This window comes from Anser anser (genome assembly GCF_964211835.1).
Source record: "Anser anser genome assembly, chromosome: 4".
Taxonomy (NCBI): domain Eukaryota; kingdom Metazoa; phylum Chordata; class Aves; order Anseriformes; family Anatidae; genus Anser; species Anser anser.
In genome coordinates this window covers 72254297-72272094 of record NC_139724.1, presented here as the reverse complement: position 1 = coordinate 72272094, position 17798 = coordinate 72254297, and the positions used below count along the sequence as shown (strand labels likewise).

General features: G+C 44.6%; 1 protein-coding gene across 4 annotated transcripts in view; it reads left to right on the top strand.

Moving 5' to 3' along the window:
• Positions 1-17798, top strand: part of FGFRL1 (fibroblast growth factor receptor like 1) — a 173600-nt gene that overhangs the window by 80695 nt on the left and 75107 nt on the right. For all 4 annotated transcript variants that reach the window (XM_083833809.1, XM_083833808.1, XM_083833810.1 and 1 more), the window contains exon 3: positions 933-1205. In XM_083833809.1, coding sequence (XP_083689935.1) covers positions 933-1205 — 273 coding nt within the window. The remainder of the gene's footprint in view (positions 1-932; positions 1206-17798) is intronic.

The following is a 17798-nucleotide window of genomic DNA, read 5'->3' as shown; positions in this document are numbered from 1 at the left end:
TCAGGTTGAATTCAGCTACGGGACCATTCCTGCTGTTTTCATCACTTCTTTTTTTGTGTGTTGGCCTGTCCGAGTGTGTCCTGTTACCGCATGGCAAACAGCGTGTTCGCTCTGTGGCATTCCAGGGACGCTCTGTTTTGCATGAAATGATCACCTTTTGCAAAGAACAAACATTCGGCCGTCAGGCCAAGCCAGCAGGGCTGCCAAGGCAATTTATCAAAATATCCTCTTTTGGACTATAAGCCGCTATAGCCACTATAGTGGCTATGCTGTGCCCTTCAGTGAAGCATTACCCAACGAACACTTTATGTCCGACAACTGCAGACTTACGGGTCTCAGATAGAGCCCATCTGGTGACTATTAAAGGGAATTACTGTACATACAACATGAAAGGATTATAACTTTTTTGTTTTTTTGAGGGGGGGGAGGCAGTGTTTTGTTTTAAGTACCAGCACTGTTACTAATTTTGCCTTTAGGATTGGTGTTAAGTTTAAAATAACTACAGTTGCTTTACCCAACGCAGCTGAACAGTTTGTATACAGGATTCCTTCTTACTGTAGGAAAACGCGGGTGTTTTGGGAAAGGAAGAGAGGATCAGAACCAGGCTGGTGGGTGAGAGCTGTGGATTAGCATGAGCTGCTGCCGATGGGAAAGCTGTAGCTCCAGGTCTCACACAAACGAGTATCTCTGTTGATGTATCCCTCCATAATCACCTGCATTTTCGGCTCTGTAAGAGATTTTTGGTAAGCACCAAAATCTCCTACAACCTGTATCCCTGTTTCTACAACCAACAACAGTCCCTACCACCTGTTATCCCTGTATCTCTGTGCAGCAGTCAATGTGCAGTGGCTTGATTGATGACTGGTCTTTAAATCAATGCTATATCATTAGCAAAAACAGTAACGACTCTTCCTCTCTCTGTTCTTTCTTAGGCCCCCCAAGGATTGCCGATAAAGTGATCCACCGCCAGTCCGTGAGGCTAGGGAGGACCATCAAGCTCCTGTGCCCGGTGGAGGGCGACCCTCCACCTCTCACCATGTGGATGAAGGATGGGCGCACGATCCACAGCGGCTGGACGAGGTTCCGAATCCTTCAGCAGGGGCTGAAAATCAAGGAGGTGGAGAGCGAGGACGCGGGAACCTACATTTGCAAAGCCACGAACGGCTTCGGCAGCACCAATGTGAACTACACGCTCATCGTGATCGGTGAGTAGGGCCGGAGAAACGCCCGGCCTCACCTGCTCTGGAGGGAGGAGAGGGCTAGCTGATTTCTGCGTAGCTGTCAGTGACTGCAGATTTGCTTTGCTAATCATTTACTGACCTCCGCTCTTGGCTGGCCCTTTCCAGTGTTTGAGGACTGCCAGAGCTGGCGGTGTTGCTGCACATCTTCTGCTGCAGCCGGCTGCAGGCAGATAAGATTGCGCGGTGCCAAAGGTTACAAATAAACAGAAATGATGCAATAGCCACTAGGGTCCAGATCACAGTGAATTCCACACAGGAAAGGCTGTGTGATAAGGAGAGGTCACGCTGATCTTTATGTTTGCTGTTGGAACAGGATAGTTCTCAAAACAAATATTAAGGTACCCATAAAAAAAGGTACAGCTGGTACAGCTCAGCATGTACTGAGCTTTTGCAAAACATGGTATCTTCAGGAATAGTAATATTTAGGTTGAAACAAGGCTCAGAGCTGGTAGTTGACTCAGGGATGCTCAGTTGCTGAGAAAACCACCTGACGTAGACAAGATTAAAAGTTTTGGATGCCAGCTTGGTGACCGTGGGTTCTCCAGTTGTGCTTTTGATTGGCCCCCAAGGGCTTCCTTGGCCTGGTGATGGGATTTTGGGGTGACCTGCTGGGCTGAGCATTCCTAAAGGTCCCCAAAGAAACTTCTCTGGATAATTGGAGATTCCTCTGCTGTGGCTGCCACAGAAATGTGTTCGTTGCTCTTTGTCTGTGTGAGGGGAAAGACTTGGGAATGGGCAGGATGAAATTTGACATGCTGGAGGATGCTGGAGCAAAAGGAAAGGGTACAAAGAGGGGGGAAATCAGGCATATTGCTCATGCTATTGTCCAGTCAACACACCGGTATCTGGCTGACAAAGTCCTGTTTCTGCTCACACAGTAAAAGTGAGGATGCAGTTCAGGGCTGCATCCAGCTGCCTGCCGGTTGGCACATGGCCTGTTTTTGTTTTTTTTTTTCCTACTTCTTCTTCTACCCCTTCACAGTAGGAGGGCTGCTGTGGTCTCAGAGCATGTAGCAAACACTTGGCACTGCTTGATGGAGGATTATCACCCGATAACAGGGTGATTCTTGGAGAATGCACTTTGCTGCGGGAGCCGGTATGAGAGAGAGACCAGAACGTAAAAGTCTTATCAGGAAAGAGATGCCTAGGTGAGGGAACCCTCTTGCTTTACAGCTCCTGGAGCATCAGTGATATAAAGCTGCCAAAGCCAGCTTGCAGCTTACATGCAATTTGTGGTTTGGTCTTCCTCATACACTTCCTTCCTTCCTGTGTTCATCCTCCCTTCTTTGCTCCCCTGTGCAGGAACAGTGAAGTGGAAATAGTCTATGAAAACTGATGTCTCTGAAAACTCCTTTTGGGCATGGCTTCTAGACTGTTTGGTGTGGAGGAGGGAATGCTACAGGAGCTGTTTCAGCCCTGCTTGTGCTTTTGCTGTACACGGAGGTAGCCAGAGTCTTTAATCTCTGTCATCCAGTGTCTTGTCTTAGGCTCAGGGTCCCAAATGGCTCCTGTTACTCCAAGGCAAAGTGGCATCTCAGCATCTGTGAGTCAAAGAAGGCCCTGACTGTTCTTGGGAGCATGACAGAAACAAATGAGAGGGAAAAGCGGGGAGGCGCAGGGTAAAAGCTGACTGGCATTCAGGAAAGACTGAGGCAAAAACTGCAGTTCAGTTGCTCAGGGAAATTGGATTATCAAATTAAATTGTGTCAAGAACAATAGCGTTCATTATATTTGGCAATGAAAAGCCCTGAGCACAAACACTGGTTATTTGGAGCCTCATCAGGAAGCTATGGAAGGAAATGGCAAGCTCCCACCAGCCTCTGTGGGTGTGAGATTGAGCCCTATGCAAATAAATATCGATCACCAACTGCCAAGAAAAGGCTAACTTTAAAATAAACGTGTGGCAGACATATGGGCTGAGTTATCGTTTGTCTCCATGCATCCTTATTGTAATGCTGGCTAAAGACATTATTTCTTACCCTTTTTGCACCTTGCTGCCTTGTCTCACAGTGTGGTTGTTGTTGCTTGGAGCATTTTTGATGGATTACTTCTGTCCCCTGTCTCCACTGGTACAGATGTGTTCACGTAACGTTTCAAAACGATTTCTTTTCATTAGAAGAGTTTCCCCTGAAAACAAATGTTTCCCTAGTGTCTTTCTTTCCAAGGTCTGCAAGTAAACACAAGGTATGGCCGACTTGTTCTTTCAAAGGATCCAAACATTTAATGCATTGACCAGATGCTCGCGTTCGTCTTGGTGAGAATGCTTTCGGTCGAGAAAGGTCCTTTGTTGGTTTTTGAGAAGGAGGCAGTGTTTTAAAACCAACCGCATGTCGGTTCTGAGGATGAAGATCAAATTGATGGAACTGTTTTTTTTGTGCTCCGGAAAGCACAAACTTCATTAGGCACAGTAGCCTTTTGAACCATATGGCCTCTCATTCTCCCACTCCTTCAAAGGAGAAAAAGCCCTCTTATTCTGCTTTACTGCTGACACCTAACAAGTATAAACCACGCAGGTGTCAGACTCCGGCAAGGTGGTTAAGATATTAAATCCAGAGTAGAATCAGATGATTCATTAAACACCGGGACTTGAAAAAATAAAACCTAGTTTGGCATGAAAACATTCTGGGAGTTTAAGCAGTAATATCTGTTATCCATACAGTAGCTTATTGAAAGATTTTGTAGTTAAACGCTATATGCTTTTAACTGAGCTCTGCCACACCACTGGCAAGTGAGGAACTGTCACCCCTGGGTTATATGTAAACTGTGGCAGGATATGGTGAAGGTTTAACCAAGGCCCTACAGAGAGCAGAGACTAAACTTCAGCGGCATTGAACCTCTCTGCCTGCATTCAGTGCTATATAGCTCCTATTAATCTTAACTCTTATTAGTCTTTATATTCTATTAGAGTACTACAGAGAGACAACAAAAATTTGTGACATTGTAAAAAAAACACAACGTATATAAGGCAGTGGATCCACCAGTATCGATGGGTGTCAGCAGATGTGGCAGAGGTGAGCTCCCCTGTCTACGTCTGGTCTCTGTGAGATGTGATAATTTGGCTTTAAGGCTCTTCTAATGTCTCTTTGTGGCGTCTGTGCCAGATCTTGCTGCAGCCAGCCAGCTCAGCTCATGAGCAGAGCAAACTTGGGTCAACCTCTGCCCATCTGGTAGACATACCTACATGTTGCCTGGCTGGAGGACGTTCAGTCTGCAAGTGTGGATGAGACGGATTACTGGGATTTTACAGATGGTAACTAAGGCAAAGAGAGATCAAGTGATTAATCCAAGACCACAGAAAATATGAGCTGTGGCTCGGAGTTGAGTATAAGCTTCTTAAGTCTCACTCTATTCCTTCTCCACAACTCTAGGTAAAGTCTTTTCTTCCTAATTTAGCATCTTCCTGCTGCTCTGTTGGAAGGGAGTCCTCTCTTATTTTGGGGTTTTGATCTTCCTTCTCAGACAAAGGTTTTGCCAACCCAGATGGTACCAATTGGTTTCTGCACTGTTTTTTTCTCCATCCTCTCAGACAGCAGGACCCAGATCCCAAAGATCCAAGGAATCCTGCTCTAATGCACCCCTGCGTGAAATGTAAGCCAGTAAAAGCAGATAACCAATATAAGTCAAAACTACAATTTCCTCTCCTAGCCAGCCTTAATAGTTTTTGTGGCTTACCACAAAATTTGGGATGCCAATTAAACTACAGACAGATTTACAGATGCTGGAAAAGGAACTCCTCTTTAATCAGTATTAAATCTGCATTGCAGTTATTAAGTACAATAGTTCCTTATTGCAGAGAATTATCTGCAGGCTCATCAAAAGAAATGTGTTGTACCTCCCCCAAAAAGTTGGTTGTACAATGATGCCCATTAAATCTTACCTCTGATTGTCCACTGAAGGGTGTCTTTTTTTTTTTTCTTTTTTTTTATCTCCCAGCTGAATCAATTCAGAAGAGCTGGTTTCTAATCTCCAGGTGTGAAAAGTAGCTTTATTTTGTTTTTAGATGCTTGGTTGGAACGTGCTGTTTCTTTACTGCACAATAAAACTTCCTTGCCGGTATGCTATAAAGGGAAGCCTAAGGAAGAAACAGAGTGTTGAATGCCTCCTCATTCTTTGAAAACTGTCCACCTTGTGTACGGACTGGGGCATGTTCTGTCCCAATGCCAAGTGTGTGTCACCTGATGGGTCCCCTGCTCTGCCAGCCAAAATACTCACCTGGCTTTCCCCCCATCAGTGCTGTAGCCCAGACATGTGGGTGCTGGAGGCAGATGGAGCCCTTGCATGCTGCAGCCACCAGGACCTCCCTGGGGAATCTTAGCCCAAGTAGGTGAAATTTATAAATAACCCAAACCAAAGCCACTTAACAAGGAAGTGCTGGACAACCTCCACCACCATCCCTTTCTGCAATAACAGTATCACTTGTTCCAGAAGTCTGGCCATTTTCTGAAGGGAAATTCATCGATGAACAGCTGTAGGAAGGACTATTAGCAAATATTTATGCTGTGGCATAATAACCTCTTTCACTAATACACAACACAGAAGGTTTTTCACTTACAGAAATGTTCTGGGTAAAATCCTGCGAGGTGTGCCAGCGTTGCAACACACAGGGCTATTGCTACAGGTGCTACCAGTAAATACTTCGTCTTGCATCAACTGCTAAACCAAGTGATGAAAGATCAGCCTTTATTTATTTTTGCATCTGCATGCATGTTTATTATTACCTTCTGTAGCAAAGAAAATAGGAAGCAGTAGCAAGAGCAGATTTGGGATTGTCTCTGCTCTGTAGGTTTCTTGCTTCACTTGATGTTTGTAGGCTGCAAAAGACATCTTGCACACCATCCCAAAAGATCAACATATAAGTTCAAGGAACAGCTGCTCCAGTGTTTTTCCTTCTGTCCTGTATCTCTGACTGTCACATTTGCTTTTTCTCTTCTCTGGGTTTATTTGGAGGAAGATTTGGGGAAGAATCCATTACCATCCTGTTCATACTTCCCTTTCTGCTGCCTGGCCCTCTGAGTGGCCAAGCCATCAGTAAAATCCTGATGCATAGAGCGGGAGACAGAGCAGCTTGTCCTGAACCTCACTCACATGGGTTGTCCAGAAATTGAACTACATCTTGTTTTCAAACAAATCAAATTTGTTCTTAAATGTCTGCTGTCTGTCTGCTGCAGTTGACTGCCGTGAGAATCTTCCCTGACATCAGAAGATTTATCTTTAAAGTAGCTTTTTCCTGCTGAGCCAGCTGCTATTTTATGCTTTTTACAACTTGTCCAGAGACAGCTCTCTTGGATAACAGGCATGTGTGAAAAATTTGCATTAAAATAACCTTTTTCTTAACAGTCAGCATAAGTCTCCTGAAAAAACTCATGGCAAAGTCTGAAGGAATATTTATTCTACTGTGCTTTTTTTTCCTGCTCATAGTAGTAGAAAATACTGAGTGAAAATAGTCAAGTACAGTAAAATATGGTTTGCATTACAGTTCTCCAATGAAGTCATCAATCCGTGTCTCAGAACTCATTTATATTGCAAAAGCTGAGAAAACATTTGTAGCCTAGAGTCAGGTGCCACCAGCCATCTTGGAAAAGCATGACAAATTCATTTATGTTTGGATTTTGGCGTCTTAATAAACTCCGGGGACCAGAGAGAAATGTGCTCAGCAAGAAGATGTGAATCAACATTGAGTCAGCAATGTGTGCACCGAGGGACTGCTAATGCTAAGCAAAAACTGAAATGAGTCAACACTTTAAAAAAAAAAAAAAGGTGCAGTATTTGCATTTGAGAACAAGGTGGTTTAAGCTTGTGCTAGGCATGGTATGGGGCTAGCAATCCTGCTTTAGCACATTTACTTCAGCACCAAGTGCGAAAGGCAGCCCATCCAGCATGGGACCGTTAACACAATCACAGGGCATATAATCATGACTAATGATGATTAGTCAGTTGTTATATGGAAATGAAGAATTCCTTGTGACAATAAACAGTTACAAAGTTCTCATGTTTAATTTGTTAAGGCCCCAATCCGGCAGCTGGATCTACGTTGGTGGCCTCCTGTGCATACGCAGCCTGATTAACACCAGATGAGGATCTGGCCATAGTCGCTGATGCTTAGTAATGGTTATGTTGCTAATTAAAGCTCAGATTGGTTTTGGCCTTTGGGAGCCGAGGAGAAAAGGGCAGCCTTAATTTACTACTTGAGGCCTACCAGTCGCAGTGACTGCACGAGGCCTTCTGGCCAGCACGCGGTACCGGGGCACGGCAGGCCCGCGGTGCAGACGCACGTTGTGGTGCTGAGTGACGGAGTCCCATTGACTAACATAGAGGAGTACGAAATGCTCAGCACGTATGAGTATTTTCATGTTTCAGTGTAAATTCGTAGCTAAAACTTTTCGGTTGGAAGTGAAGCTCCTTTTCCAGTGGAAGTGACTCATCGTTGACTAATGGTTGTCTCACCCAAGCGAGGGCTCTTCCTTCCGAGTGTTTATTAGCTGAGGCGTGAAGACACACACCCTGACCGAGCTTAGTGTTGTGCGAGGACAGCACAAGCACACAGGTCTGGATGTTAAAAGTCATCTAAAAGCAATTAAGTGTTCCCATCCCCTGAATTTCAGTGGTGCTTCATTTCCTCCTCATTCGGGGAATCCCACTTAAGAGTCTAACAAGCCCCCTGTCCCAATCTGCAACATGTTTAGTCCTGGAAAGTGTCCACTGTCCTGGGAGAGGAAAGGAGGAGAGAGAAATAATTTAATGAAAACATGACTATTTCTGGATTGCTGGGGGAAAAAAAAAATAAAATTCATTAATTTTAGTCATTTTAATGAGTTCTACACTTAGATTGAGGTCACTGCTGCCCGTAATAACTTGTTCTTGAAAAATCTGTCTCCAGAAAGAGGTGATGATGTGAATGCCAGTGTTAGCTGTTATCATCCTGAAAATGACTGATCAAAAATGTATCAACAAGAGTTTTAACTGACGGCTCTCGGTGAATGGGTGTGAAAGGCTGGAAAACATCAGAACTGGGCAGTTGTCTTGTTTCTTCCACATCCAGATCTATAACGTAGCTCAGCACTAATGCAGTATAATGTCCACAGATTTTACAAGATCTTTGTTGGGTTTTATTAGTTTCATTTGATTTTATAACAAACTTTACAGTACGCTTATCAATACATCATGTTCTGGCTAACAAAAGCCTCACTGTTTCGGGTAGATTTCTTTTTCCCTTCGTGAAGCTGTAACATAGAAGTCGAGTTAAGAAGGTGACAACACCTGTTCACAATTTAAAGGAAATGAAAAGATTTTTTTCCACGAATGTAAGCATGAAATTCATACATATATGTATGTATATATAATTTCCCCCCATACTCCATCCTGTGGTAGACTGTGGCAGACCAGAGCTGCAGGCAGTGTAAATGCGAGGCGTGCAGGACATATGGATGCAGTTAGCCCACAGTCCTTTGGAGTGCGTAGCTGCTGCTACACCCGTACAAGTATCAAGCTGCAGCTCTGCTTGCTGCACAAATATTGTTTGGGAACGAAAGCAATACACAATGCCAGGCGGGCTGACATGAAAAGTATGTTTGATCTGAGCAGTTTATGGCTTCCTTCTGTTAAATGATATTAATAGAATCCGCCTCTGATCCCAACGAGGTTGTGGCGTATGCGTTGGGTTTTTTTGGTCAGTAAGTCTGAGGCTAAAAACAGCTTTTGCCTCTGATTTTATTAATTAGAGTTGTCTTCGTTATAATCTTCCATAGAGCTAATGGGCAGAATTTCAGTCTGTGTTGCCAGAGCAATGCTGATGTGCACAGCTGCTGATCTGTCCACATCTGCTGGTCCAAAAGCCACAGCAGTCTCAGGTCCGAGCAGGTGATGTGAATGTGTGTAGAGAGCAGGCCTGCAGAAGGTGGGCTAGATCACCAGCCAGTCTGCCGTGACTGCAGATCTTTAGCTAAGGGTCTTTGGGTCTTTTAATTAATTAGGGGTGCCCCAAGCAATGAGAGGCAATCAGGTTAATTACAGGCTTGACAGACAGAATGGTCATCAACAGTTCTTAGATACATGCCATCTCACCTACCATCCCAGATGACCATCATCCCCCAGCAGGAGGATCTTTTTGTTAACTTTTCTAGAAGGATCTTTCAGTTTTGTTGCCAGTGTTTCCTTGGCACCTATTCTCCCTCTTCTTGCCCCAGACTGGACTTCACATGGCCACACTGGGCACAGTGGCCCACTGAAGCTGGTCGAACTTTTTGGGCACAGTGTCTCCAGGAGGCCCCTGCCAAAGAGCACTGTGCCCCATTTGCTCACGGGGTGTCATACAGCTCTGCTGTCCTCAGTTTGCCCAGTAAATACCATGGATGGTAGTTTGTAGCCAAATTTCAGTCCTTTAATATCAGTTAACAGAGAAATGTACAAAAAGCATGCTTGTAAATTAAGGCAGAGTGCATAATATTTATTACAGAGGGAACAGCAGAAGTTGGGCAAGTTTATAAGGTGTGACTTGACTGTTGATTTTGGAGACTCTCTCTTTATGTGTAAATGCATGCACACACACACCATTGATCGCTCACATGCTGCTTCTTGATCTATACATGTAGATACTTTGCCTGTTAAAATGTATGGCTGTAGAGGAGGTGTACTTTTACATTCATGTAGGATCTGGTTCTCTACCTTTCCTGTGCTGTCTTTGGCATCCACATTAAGAAAAAGATGAAGAAAAAGAAAAGAAAACCTTCTGGCAATTTGTGTATAAACCTATTTTTAATTCTTTTTTTTTTTGTTTGTTTGATGAGAGAACATATTCTACGTTGTGCTTGATGAATAATATCATTGTGCTAGAATGCTTTAATTCTTCGTACTTTATAATAACGTGGGTTTCACAGTTAGAAGACCCACGTGTTTACATTATACACTTCTGGCAATAAATTTGGAAAAGAAGAGAAAAAAAACCAAAACACTAATCCCAGGAGTTCTGAAACCTACACTCCTTCTTGAATGTACCCTGTTAAAGACATTAAGTCCCTTGCAAACATCCATCTATCAGCAGTTGAGAGTTTGTAAAAGGCGTACTTTGTTCTGAACTCCCTGCCCTACTGATTATGCACAGTTCTTTTATTTTGTGAATAGGATGACGACCCCTTAGCCTGGTAATGATGACAGATTTATGTATTTTAACACCCAGACGCCGCTTTATTTGTTAAGGGCTGCCAGACTCCAGCAGTGCAGCAACCGTAGTTTATTTTCATTGTCAGTTTATGCTGCTTTTTAAGGTGTTCTGCAGCCACTGGAAGCAGCGCTGCTGCTGCTCTCGGAGGTTGAGATGTCAGGATGTTAAGAGCATAAGCCACCAGTCTTGGACTGGTTCCACACATAAAATGTCAGTTTTAACTCTGGTCTCGCTGACGAGGTGGAACCTGCTGCTCTCAGTGAAGCCAAGGAAAAGAGGGGAGAAATAAAGCCCCTCCAAGCAGTGAAAGAAATCAGATACCATAGAACTTATCCCTTCACTTTCTACTCTCATAATGTATTTTGCAGCTCTCAAATTCGTGTTTTAAAGAGACCTTTCTTTTCATGTTCAGTAAAAGTGAGGAACATGAACATTGTTCTTACAAGCTTAGCTGTTAAAGCACCATGTGGGTCAGCACATCTGTCCTCTGCACAATGCATCTGTCTGTGATTTCTCTTGCGTTGCTTTAAATTACTGCAAGTGGCAGAACAATAGGGAGACAAACAGTAAGAACAATGCTGTTGTTTAATCACGAGCTAAATTATAAACAGCCCTGTACAGAAAATATTTCATGTACATTAAAAAGAAGCAAATAGTTTTATTTTCCATTGCAATGATCCAGTGCGACAAAGGCAGTTGATGTCTTTCTTTTTTTCTTCTTTCCATTCATGTTGATACACATACACGTGTTCCTGCTTATGTATACAATTTTCTTACAGACACACTACAAAGCTTATAGGGCAAGAAATGCAGAATATGGATCCCCTGATCTCCTTATGCCAACCAAGCCATTAAATCTGAGTTCATCACACAATCCAAATGACTCTTGGACTCCAAAATAGGAGTCCAAATAGGACTTCTATTACCATTTTTGTTTTACTTCCAGTTCATTGTTTCCCTGAAAAACATTGTCAAGTCACTACAGCTGTTGAGTTGTCAGTTTTCTGCTTGACTGGCAACACAGGCCTTTGAAACATTTGGGAGTGAATCCTCCATCACAAAATCATTTTGATTTGGAAAAAAACACCACCACCAGATTCTCAGTTGAATTTTCTTCGGTCCTGTATTAGAGTTTTGCCTCTTAAAGAGAAGCCATATGGGTCGGCATATTGATTTTTTTTTTTTTTCAGCTAGAAAAAATTATAATGACCTATCTGCTGAAGTAACCAAGAGTCTGCATCTCACCTGCACTGAGCTTGCAGCTGGCAGGACAGAGAAGGGCTGGTGGCAGTCCTCCTCATTTGCTGCCAGGGAATTTGGGAAGGGAGCTGGACCCACTGCAGACACGGGTGGGATTCCCAGACCTGCCTGCTGCTCTCTCCGGAGCAATCCCAGGAATATCGTGGCAGAGGAGAGGGATGGTGCCTCCCCAGCCCCCGGCACAGCCCAGTGTTTGTGCTGTGTTTGCGGCGTCTCCTGACAACTGTGAGCCTACTTCAGCTTCTCCTGGTAGCCCTCATGTGTGCTTTGGCAGGAGAAATGCTCCAACCCAAGAGAAAGTTGGGGAAATTCAACGCAGAGCGGCTTGTTCCAGCCAGGGTCTCCTGTGAGCTGCTTTGGTTTGAGTGTGGTTTCCTTAATCCCTTTCCTTCAAGGAGGCTTGGAAGATGCAGCAGCCTCCACTTGTGGGAAGTGAATATTATTGAGGGTGAATTGTGAGGAGCTGATCTGTGCCTCTGGCTCGAAACTGCAACGAGGTGCTGGGTATGCTGCTCCGGTGCCAATGTGAGCCATCTCCCAGCACGTTAGTGGATCCGTTGGCATCATCTGCGGGGACTCCACCAGCCCTTTGCCTCTGGGATGGTTTTTGGAGACTACAGGGAGGTGTCTGAGAAGCTGTGATCGTGCCCGTTTTCAAAACGTGGCTCCGCGACCTTCAGAAAACAGAGGCTGTTCTCTGGGCACTCCATCCTCGGGTAATTACAGATAATTTTGTGGTGGGCCCTTGAAACCTTGCCATGGTAAACAGACCAAAGGGCAGTGGCTTTTTTGGGGTAGATCAGTGGAATTGCATCAGAAAGGAATTTGACCACCTGACATCCTCAGTACCCTCAGCACCCGCGTGCATCTCCTATCCCTCTGCCGGGAATGATTTGGATATGTTTTACCCTTGTTCTAGGCAAAACCTGGGTCACGGACACATTCAGCTATAAATTAAACTCTTAAACCTCAGACACCAAGGTTGCGCTTTCTATGTGGTTATTGCTATTTGTTTGTTTGACCTGTGTTAGCTCTTCTCAGGAATTTTTGGCTCTTCTTGTGCTCGAGTGCCACATTTTGCAGGAGGACAGGCTGCACACCCGGCTGCTCACCAGTGACATTTCTGCCATCCTTCAGCATCTGCAGCGAGGGAGGGAGTATTGCTGGTCCTGTGAAAGCATCCCCTCTCCTACAAGGCCACGCTGGCATGTCCTGAAGGGCAAACTCATTAAAAGATTCACTCGATCCTTTCCACCTGGTATTTGGAGAAAGCACTCCTCTGTGTTTGGGGCCAAATCTGTTTGTCTTTGCTCATGTGCTATGGACCGCAGAAATGGTTTCAGGCATCGAAAATAAAACCCAACAAGTTGTCTGCACATTTTTCCTGTTATTTTTTGCTGCAGCCTGTTTTTACAGTACTTTATTGCTTGTCTTACTGACAACCACCTCTCTGGAGCCCCTTACCAGCTTTTTTTTCACACCAGCAGTGATTTAACTTTTTGGGATGGTGCTGCTTTTGTGCCTTGCTTAGACAGTGTCCCATGGACATAGAAGGTATTTCCAAGCCTGCTCACTGCATGCTGCCTGTTTGGGATTGTGGGGAAGTGGGATTTCTCCTCCAGCCTCCAAGTGCAAACCACTGGTAAGCTGAGATGGTACAGCCAGTTCTTTGCTGATGCTTTGGTCCCTGCTCAGCGTGTAAAGCAACGGGTGGGTATTTAGCCACTGCTTTTCCCAAACGTCTCTTCAAATATGGCATGACTCAGGCCACAAGTGAAATGGGTTTTGTGCTCTTAAGAGAGAAGGACCCCATTTAGAAGCCTGTAATTTTAAAGGAGGATGTTTAACTGAACTTAAAGCAATTTATCTCTGGGGCCAGCAAAGCTGGAAGATAAAGGGGAGGTTTTCAAAATTACTCAGCCGAGGCTGAGTCAATGCCTTTTGAAGTATTCCCATGAACTTCCTTGGGATGAGTATTGCCAATGCTGAAAGGTTTTGAAACCCTACCTACCCGTCCAGTGACACCTTTTGAAAAATGTGTGTACTGAGTACACATTCCTTGGGAAAATGTAAGTCGGGTTCACGTGTTGAATACTGAGGTGCTTCTCAGGAACGGGTGTTTTAAAAGGAGATTGAGAGAATGGATTTCTAAAGCGATTTTAAGAAACTATAGTGTCTGCCCTGACCATTAGGGAAATAGTACTTAAGCAGAAGCTATTTTTAAAGATAGTTTGCTCTCTTGTAAGCAAAGCCTGACCAGTATTGCTGTCGCAATAAGCAATCCCTCTAACACCAGCACAAAACATTCTGCTGTTGGGTGAACTCACAGTGAGCACAAAACAACTGCAAGGCTTGCTAGTGCCTAACTCAGAGCTTGTACAATGCTTTGGGATTCAGAATGTGAAAGGCATTTCTGAACCACCTCTGAATATGAGCTGTGACCTCTGTAACAGTGTAATACAAATTAATAGGAACATGGAAGGTGGGGCCTGAGACAGTTCCAAGACTACAGTAATTTTTTTAATTTTTTTTCTTCTGCTTTAAGAGAACTCTGAGCTCAAATATCAGGAGCACTATCACTGGATGTAGTCCATGCATGCAGTTGCCGTTGGTCGTGGTGGGAAATCGGTGGAATTACCCGGAAAGAATGCATGTGAGTCAGGAGCAGGGTGCTCTGCCCACGTTGCAGGGAGTCACCCTCATACCCTGTTGCAGGGAGTCACCCTCTTCAGCTTTAGGACTGCTAAAATTCATTGCACTCATCCAAGGGGAGTAGCTTGTGTTGCAGTTCCATAGGGAGGAAATGAAGGGGAGAAGGAGCAAAAGGAGAAAAACATCAGGGGAGGGATTTCGTAAAAATCTTTCCTTCCTTTTGTATTGCAGACACGTTAAGTACTTAATATTTTAAGAGCATCTTACTTAGAAAAGCTGGCAGAGATGGGATTCTGTATGAGTCTGCCAGATTGATTTACAAATCGGCCTTACGAACTCCTGCTGCTTAAACATACCAGAATGCGACAATTAAAGCCAACATCTGGAATTCATTGGTGGAGCAGATCCTAGATAAACATTAAATGAATGTCCATTTCCTTAGCGTTGGATTTCCTCTGGCTACCACAGTATAAGTAGTGTCATCCTATCAGATAGAGCTGATGATGATACCAGAGCAAATGTCAAAGTCATGAGCCAGATCTATTTGTTCCATCTTTTAGCACCGAAACGAGGACTAGAGCTGGGCTGAAGACGCGCTGTTTTTTCCACTGGACAGTTGGGATGGGATCCTCATCTCGCTAACCTGTGCTAAGCTGGTCGTGAGGCTCCCTCTCTCTTCTGTGAAAAGAGGGCAGGGTGGCTTACTGGGCTGGTAGCAGAACCTCATCTTTGGACCCCGTGAATGTGCCCTCGGAAGGGTTGTCTTGCTCCCACTGGGCTAATGAACTGCCTTGGGCTGAATACTTCAGAGTAGGTAGGGTAATTTCCCTTGGAGATTTAAAACAAAAGTTACACAACCTAGAAGTGCTGGGGAATTAACATTTCAACTTGAGCAGTGTTAGAATATTTATTTATTTTTGTATAAATATTTACTGTTCTCCTCTCAATCCGTCCCCTCCCTTCTGTGGCCCATTTTTAGCTCCCAGATCCTACCCAACACAGGAGCAAGATACCTGCTGATATACCTGACATATATGTGCCTATGTCTACATACGTGTGTATGTATACACTCATTTCTTCCACCATATATTCCCTGGGTTTTTGGAAAGGTCAAGCTTCACAACTGTACCTGTAGCACAAATTTCATTGTTTTCTAAGCTAGAGTTTTTCGTGCCACTGCATTAAAATTGATGTCTGGATGTGTACTCTCTGTTCAGATGGCAGTCATACAGCCATCCATCCGTGCACATTTATGAACAACTAGTCTGTGTTCACAGATCTCTCCAGCAAAAGCCTCCTAGACCAAATTTTCATGAATTGAACACTATCAGTGTATTTTGGGTTGACTGTCCAGAAACTGCTGTAAAAGAGGGTCAAACTCTACTGAAGGCATCCACAGCCATGAGGATGTGATTGCCGTGGAAGCGGAGACCTAGGCACAGAGAGCTCTGTTCTTCTCTTTTTGGGTGCAAAGCACAGTGAGGAGCCTTTGGCGATCACGTAGGGTCCACACTGGCTGGCAGGCAGAGCTGTGCGTCTGAGATGTTTCTGTGACTCACCTGTGCCAGTTAAGGGGAACTTTTCAAGGCCTAAGCAGTGCTTAACCCCCAGTAATAGAGGTAACTGTCAGGGAGTGTCGTGTTTGCACCAGGCTTCAACTTGCTGTTGCAGGAGGCTGAGTTCTGTAATTAAGTCCTACTGACTCCAGCGGGAGGCGAGTTGGGCAGACAGCACTTCTGGAGGTTTTCTGTCGCTCAGGGCTTAGTTATTGTGCTGATAGATCTTTATGTGGTGTTCCTGAGGTTTAGGAGACCTCTCCTCGCTGGAGATCCATGAAATTGTCTGTGGAAGTAGGGAACACTGAAATGAGCTATCAGCAATGGAGGTGGGACGAAAGGCTTTCATTCACAGGCGGGCTGCCTGGGCTTGCTTTAGAGTAGTAATAGAGTTAGAAAGAAAAATTCAGAGACGTGAAGAGGATCAGAGAACTGTCTATACTTCATAACTCTGTTGTTTATGCGTTAATTTCTTCCAGTTACCTCTACCCTTTAGAGAAGTTTTTTAATGCATTAGACTGAATCTTTGTTAATATTGTTTTTCAAGACTGAACATTTGTAAAGCCTCACAGCTTCTATCCTTGAGGCAGACATTTTTGGGTCTCCAGAAAGAATGCACATAACCCAGCCACCTAAAAGTACTGTCTATACACAACCTTGAAAGACCCCTGGCTTTGCTATACTATTGAGGAACTTTATCTCAATAGAGTTTCTCTCTTCTCTTCCCATTTCCCTCAAACCTGCCACGTTTACTGCAGTCTCACTCCCTTCTCCAAATCCAGGGAAGGATTCTGTTTGTTCATTTGTTAGAAGCAGAGATCATCAGCTGATGTTTTTGGGACTAAGTCCAAAGTTCTGTAGGTGGAAGCCAGTTGGAGCAAACACCCGTCCATCTTCCCTTGCAACAGGCTTGGCTGGAGAGAAGAGTGGTCAGTGCCATGCATGTCCGTGGTGGGTGAGACAGAAAGCCCTGGGGGATGTATTTTCTCGGGGCCAAGAACACTTTGCTTACCCTGGCAAGAATCAGATTGCTTTGTGCAATCCAGCCTAACCAGCATGGGGGAAGCAAAAACAACCTTTTGGCTTTTACTCCTGCTTGCATTGCCTTGTAGTCTCTGTCCTCCTTGGTCACTAGAGGAGCAAAAATGTGATGGTAGATTGCAGACTCCTGAATGGCTTTTCAGGTCACCTTCTCTGTAATATTAGAAATATTGGGGCCAGGGACTGTTCCTAAGAGGCATATTGGTCTGTTTTCAGGGGTGGTGCGAAGTTAAATCTGTGGATATGAGCTGAGCTGTGCCACTTGGCCTCCATGCCAGCAAGTGGTCCCTGGGTGGTTTTATATGTACAACCGTTATGCCTCCTCTCTGAAGCTGCTCAGTCACAGATCATTGAAAGGAAAGTGAGGAAAGGTGTTTGCCTGTGGACAGGCACTCCACATGTAAACAACCCAAGGGGAAAATGTTCTCCTTCATGGGAAGCCATGACAGCTTTTAGAGGTGGAGCCGTCCATTAAGGCACACGAAAATCCATTTGCTTAGGCCTGTGCGTAGGACATCGGTCTTGCTTCTGATTTCAAAGGAACTGGATGAGGTTTGGGGTCTTTGGGAACTTTCTGAAACTCCAGAGCATTTACTGAAGTGTCTGATTTCACCTGGGACATGCAATTCTGCCCTCAAGCATGCAGACGTGGATTTTGCAGAAACATCTTGGAAGCAGTCACTTTCTGCTCTGTACCACACAGGAACTATATTGAGAGACATAAACCTATTGCAGATGTAGGGATCCTCCCGACCCTGAGGTGATCTCCAAAATCTCTATTAGTGCCTCTTAGGGTCTCCAGCTCACCTCTCCTGGGCTCTCTTCTGTAGTTCCCAGCTCCTGCTCAGAGCCACGGTCTGTCTCTGTTGTGACCCCAGTAGTCAGCTTTTT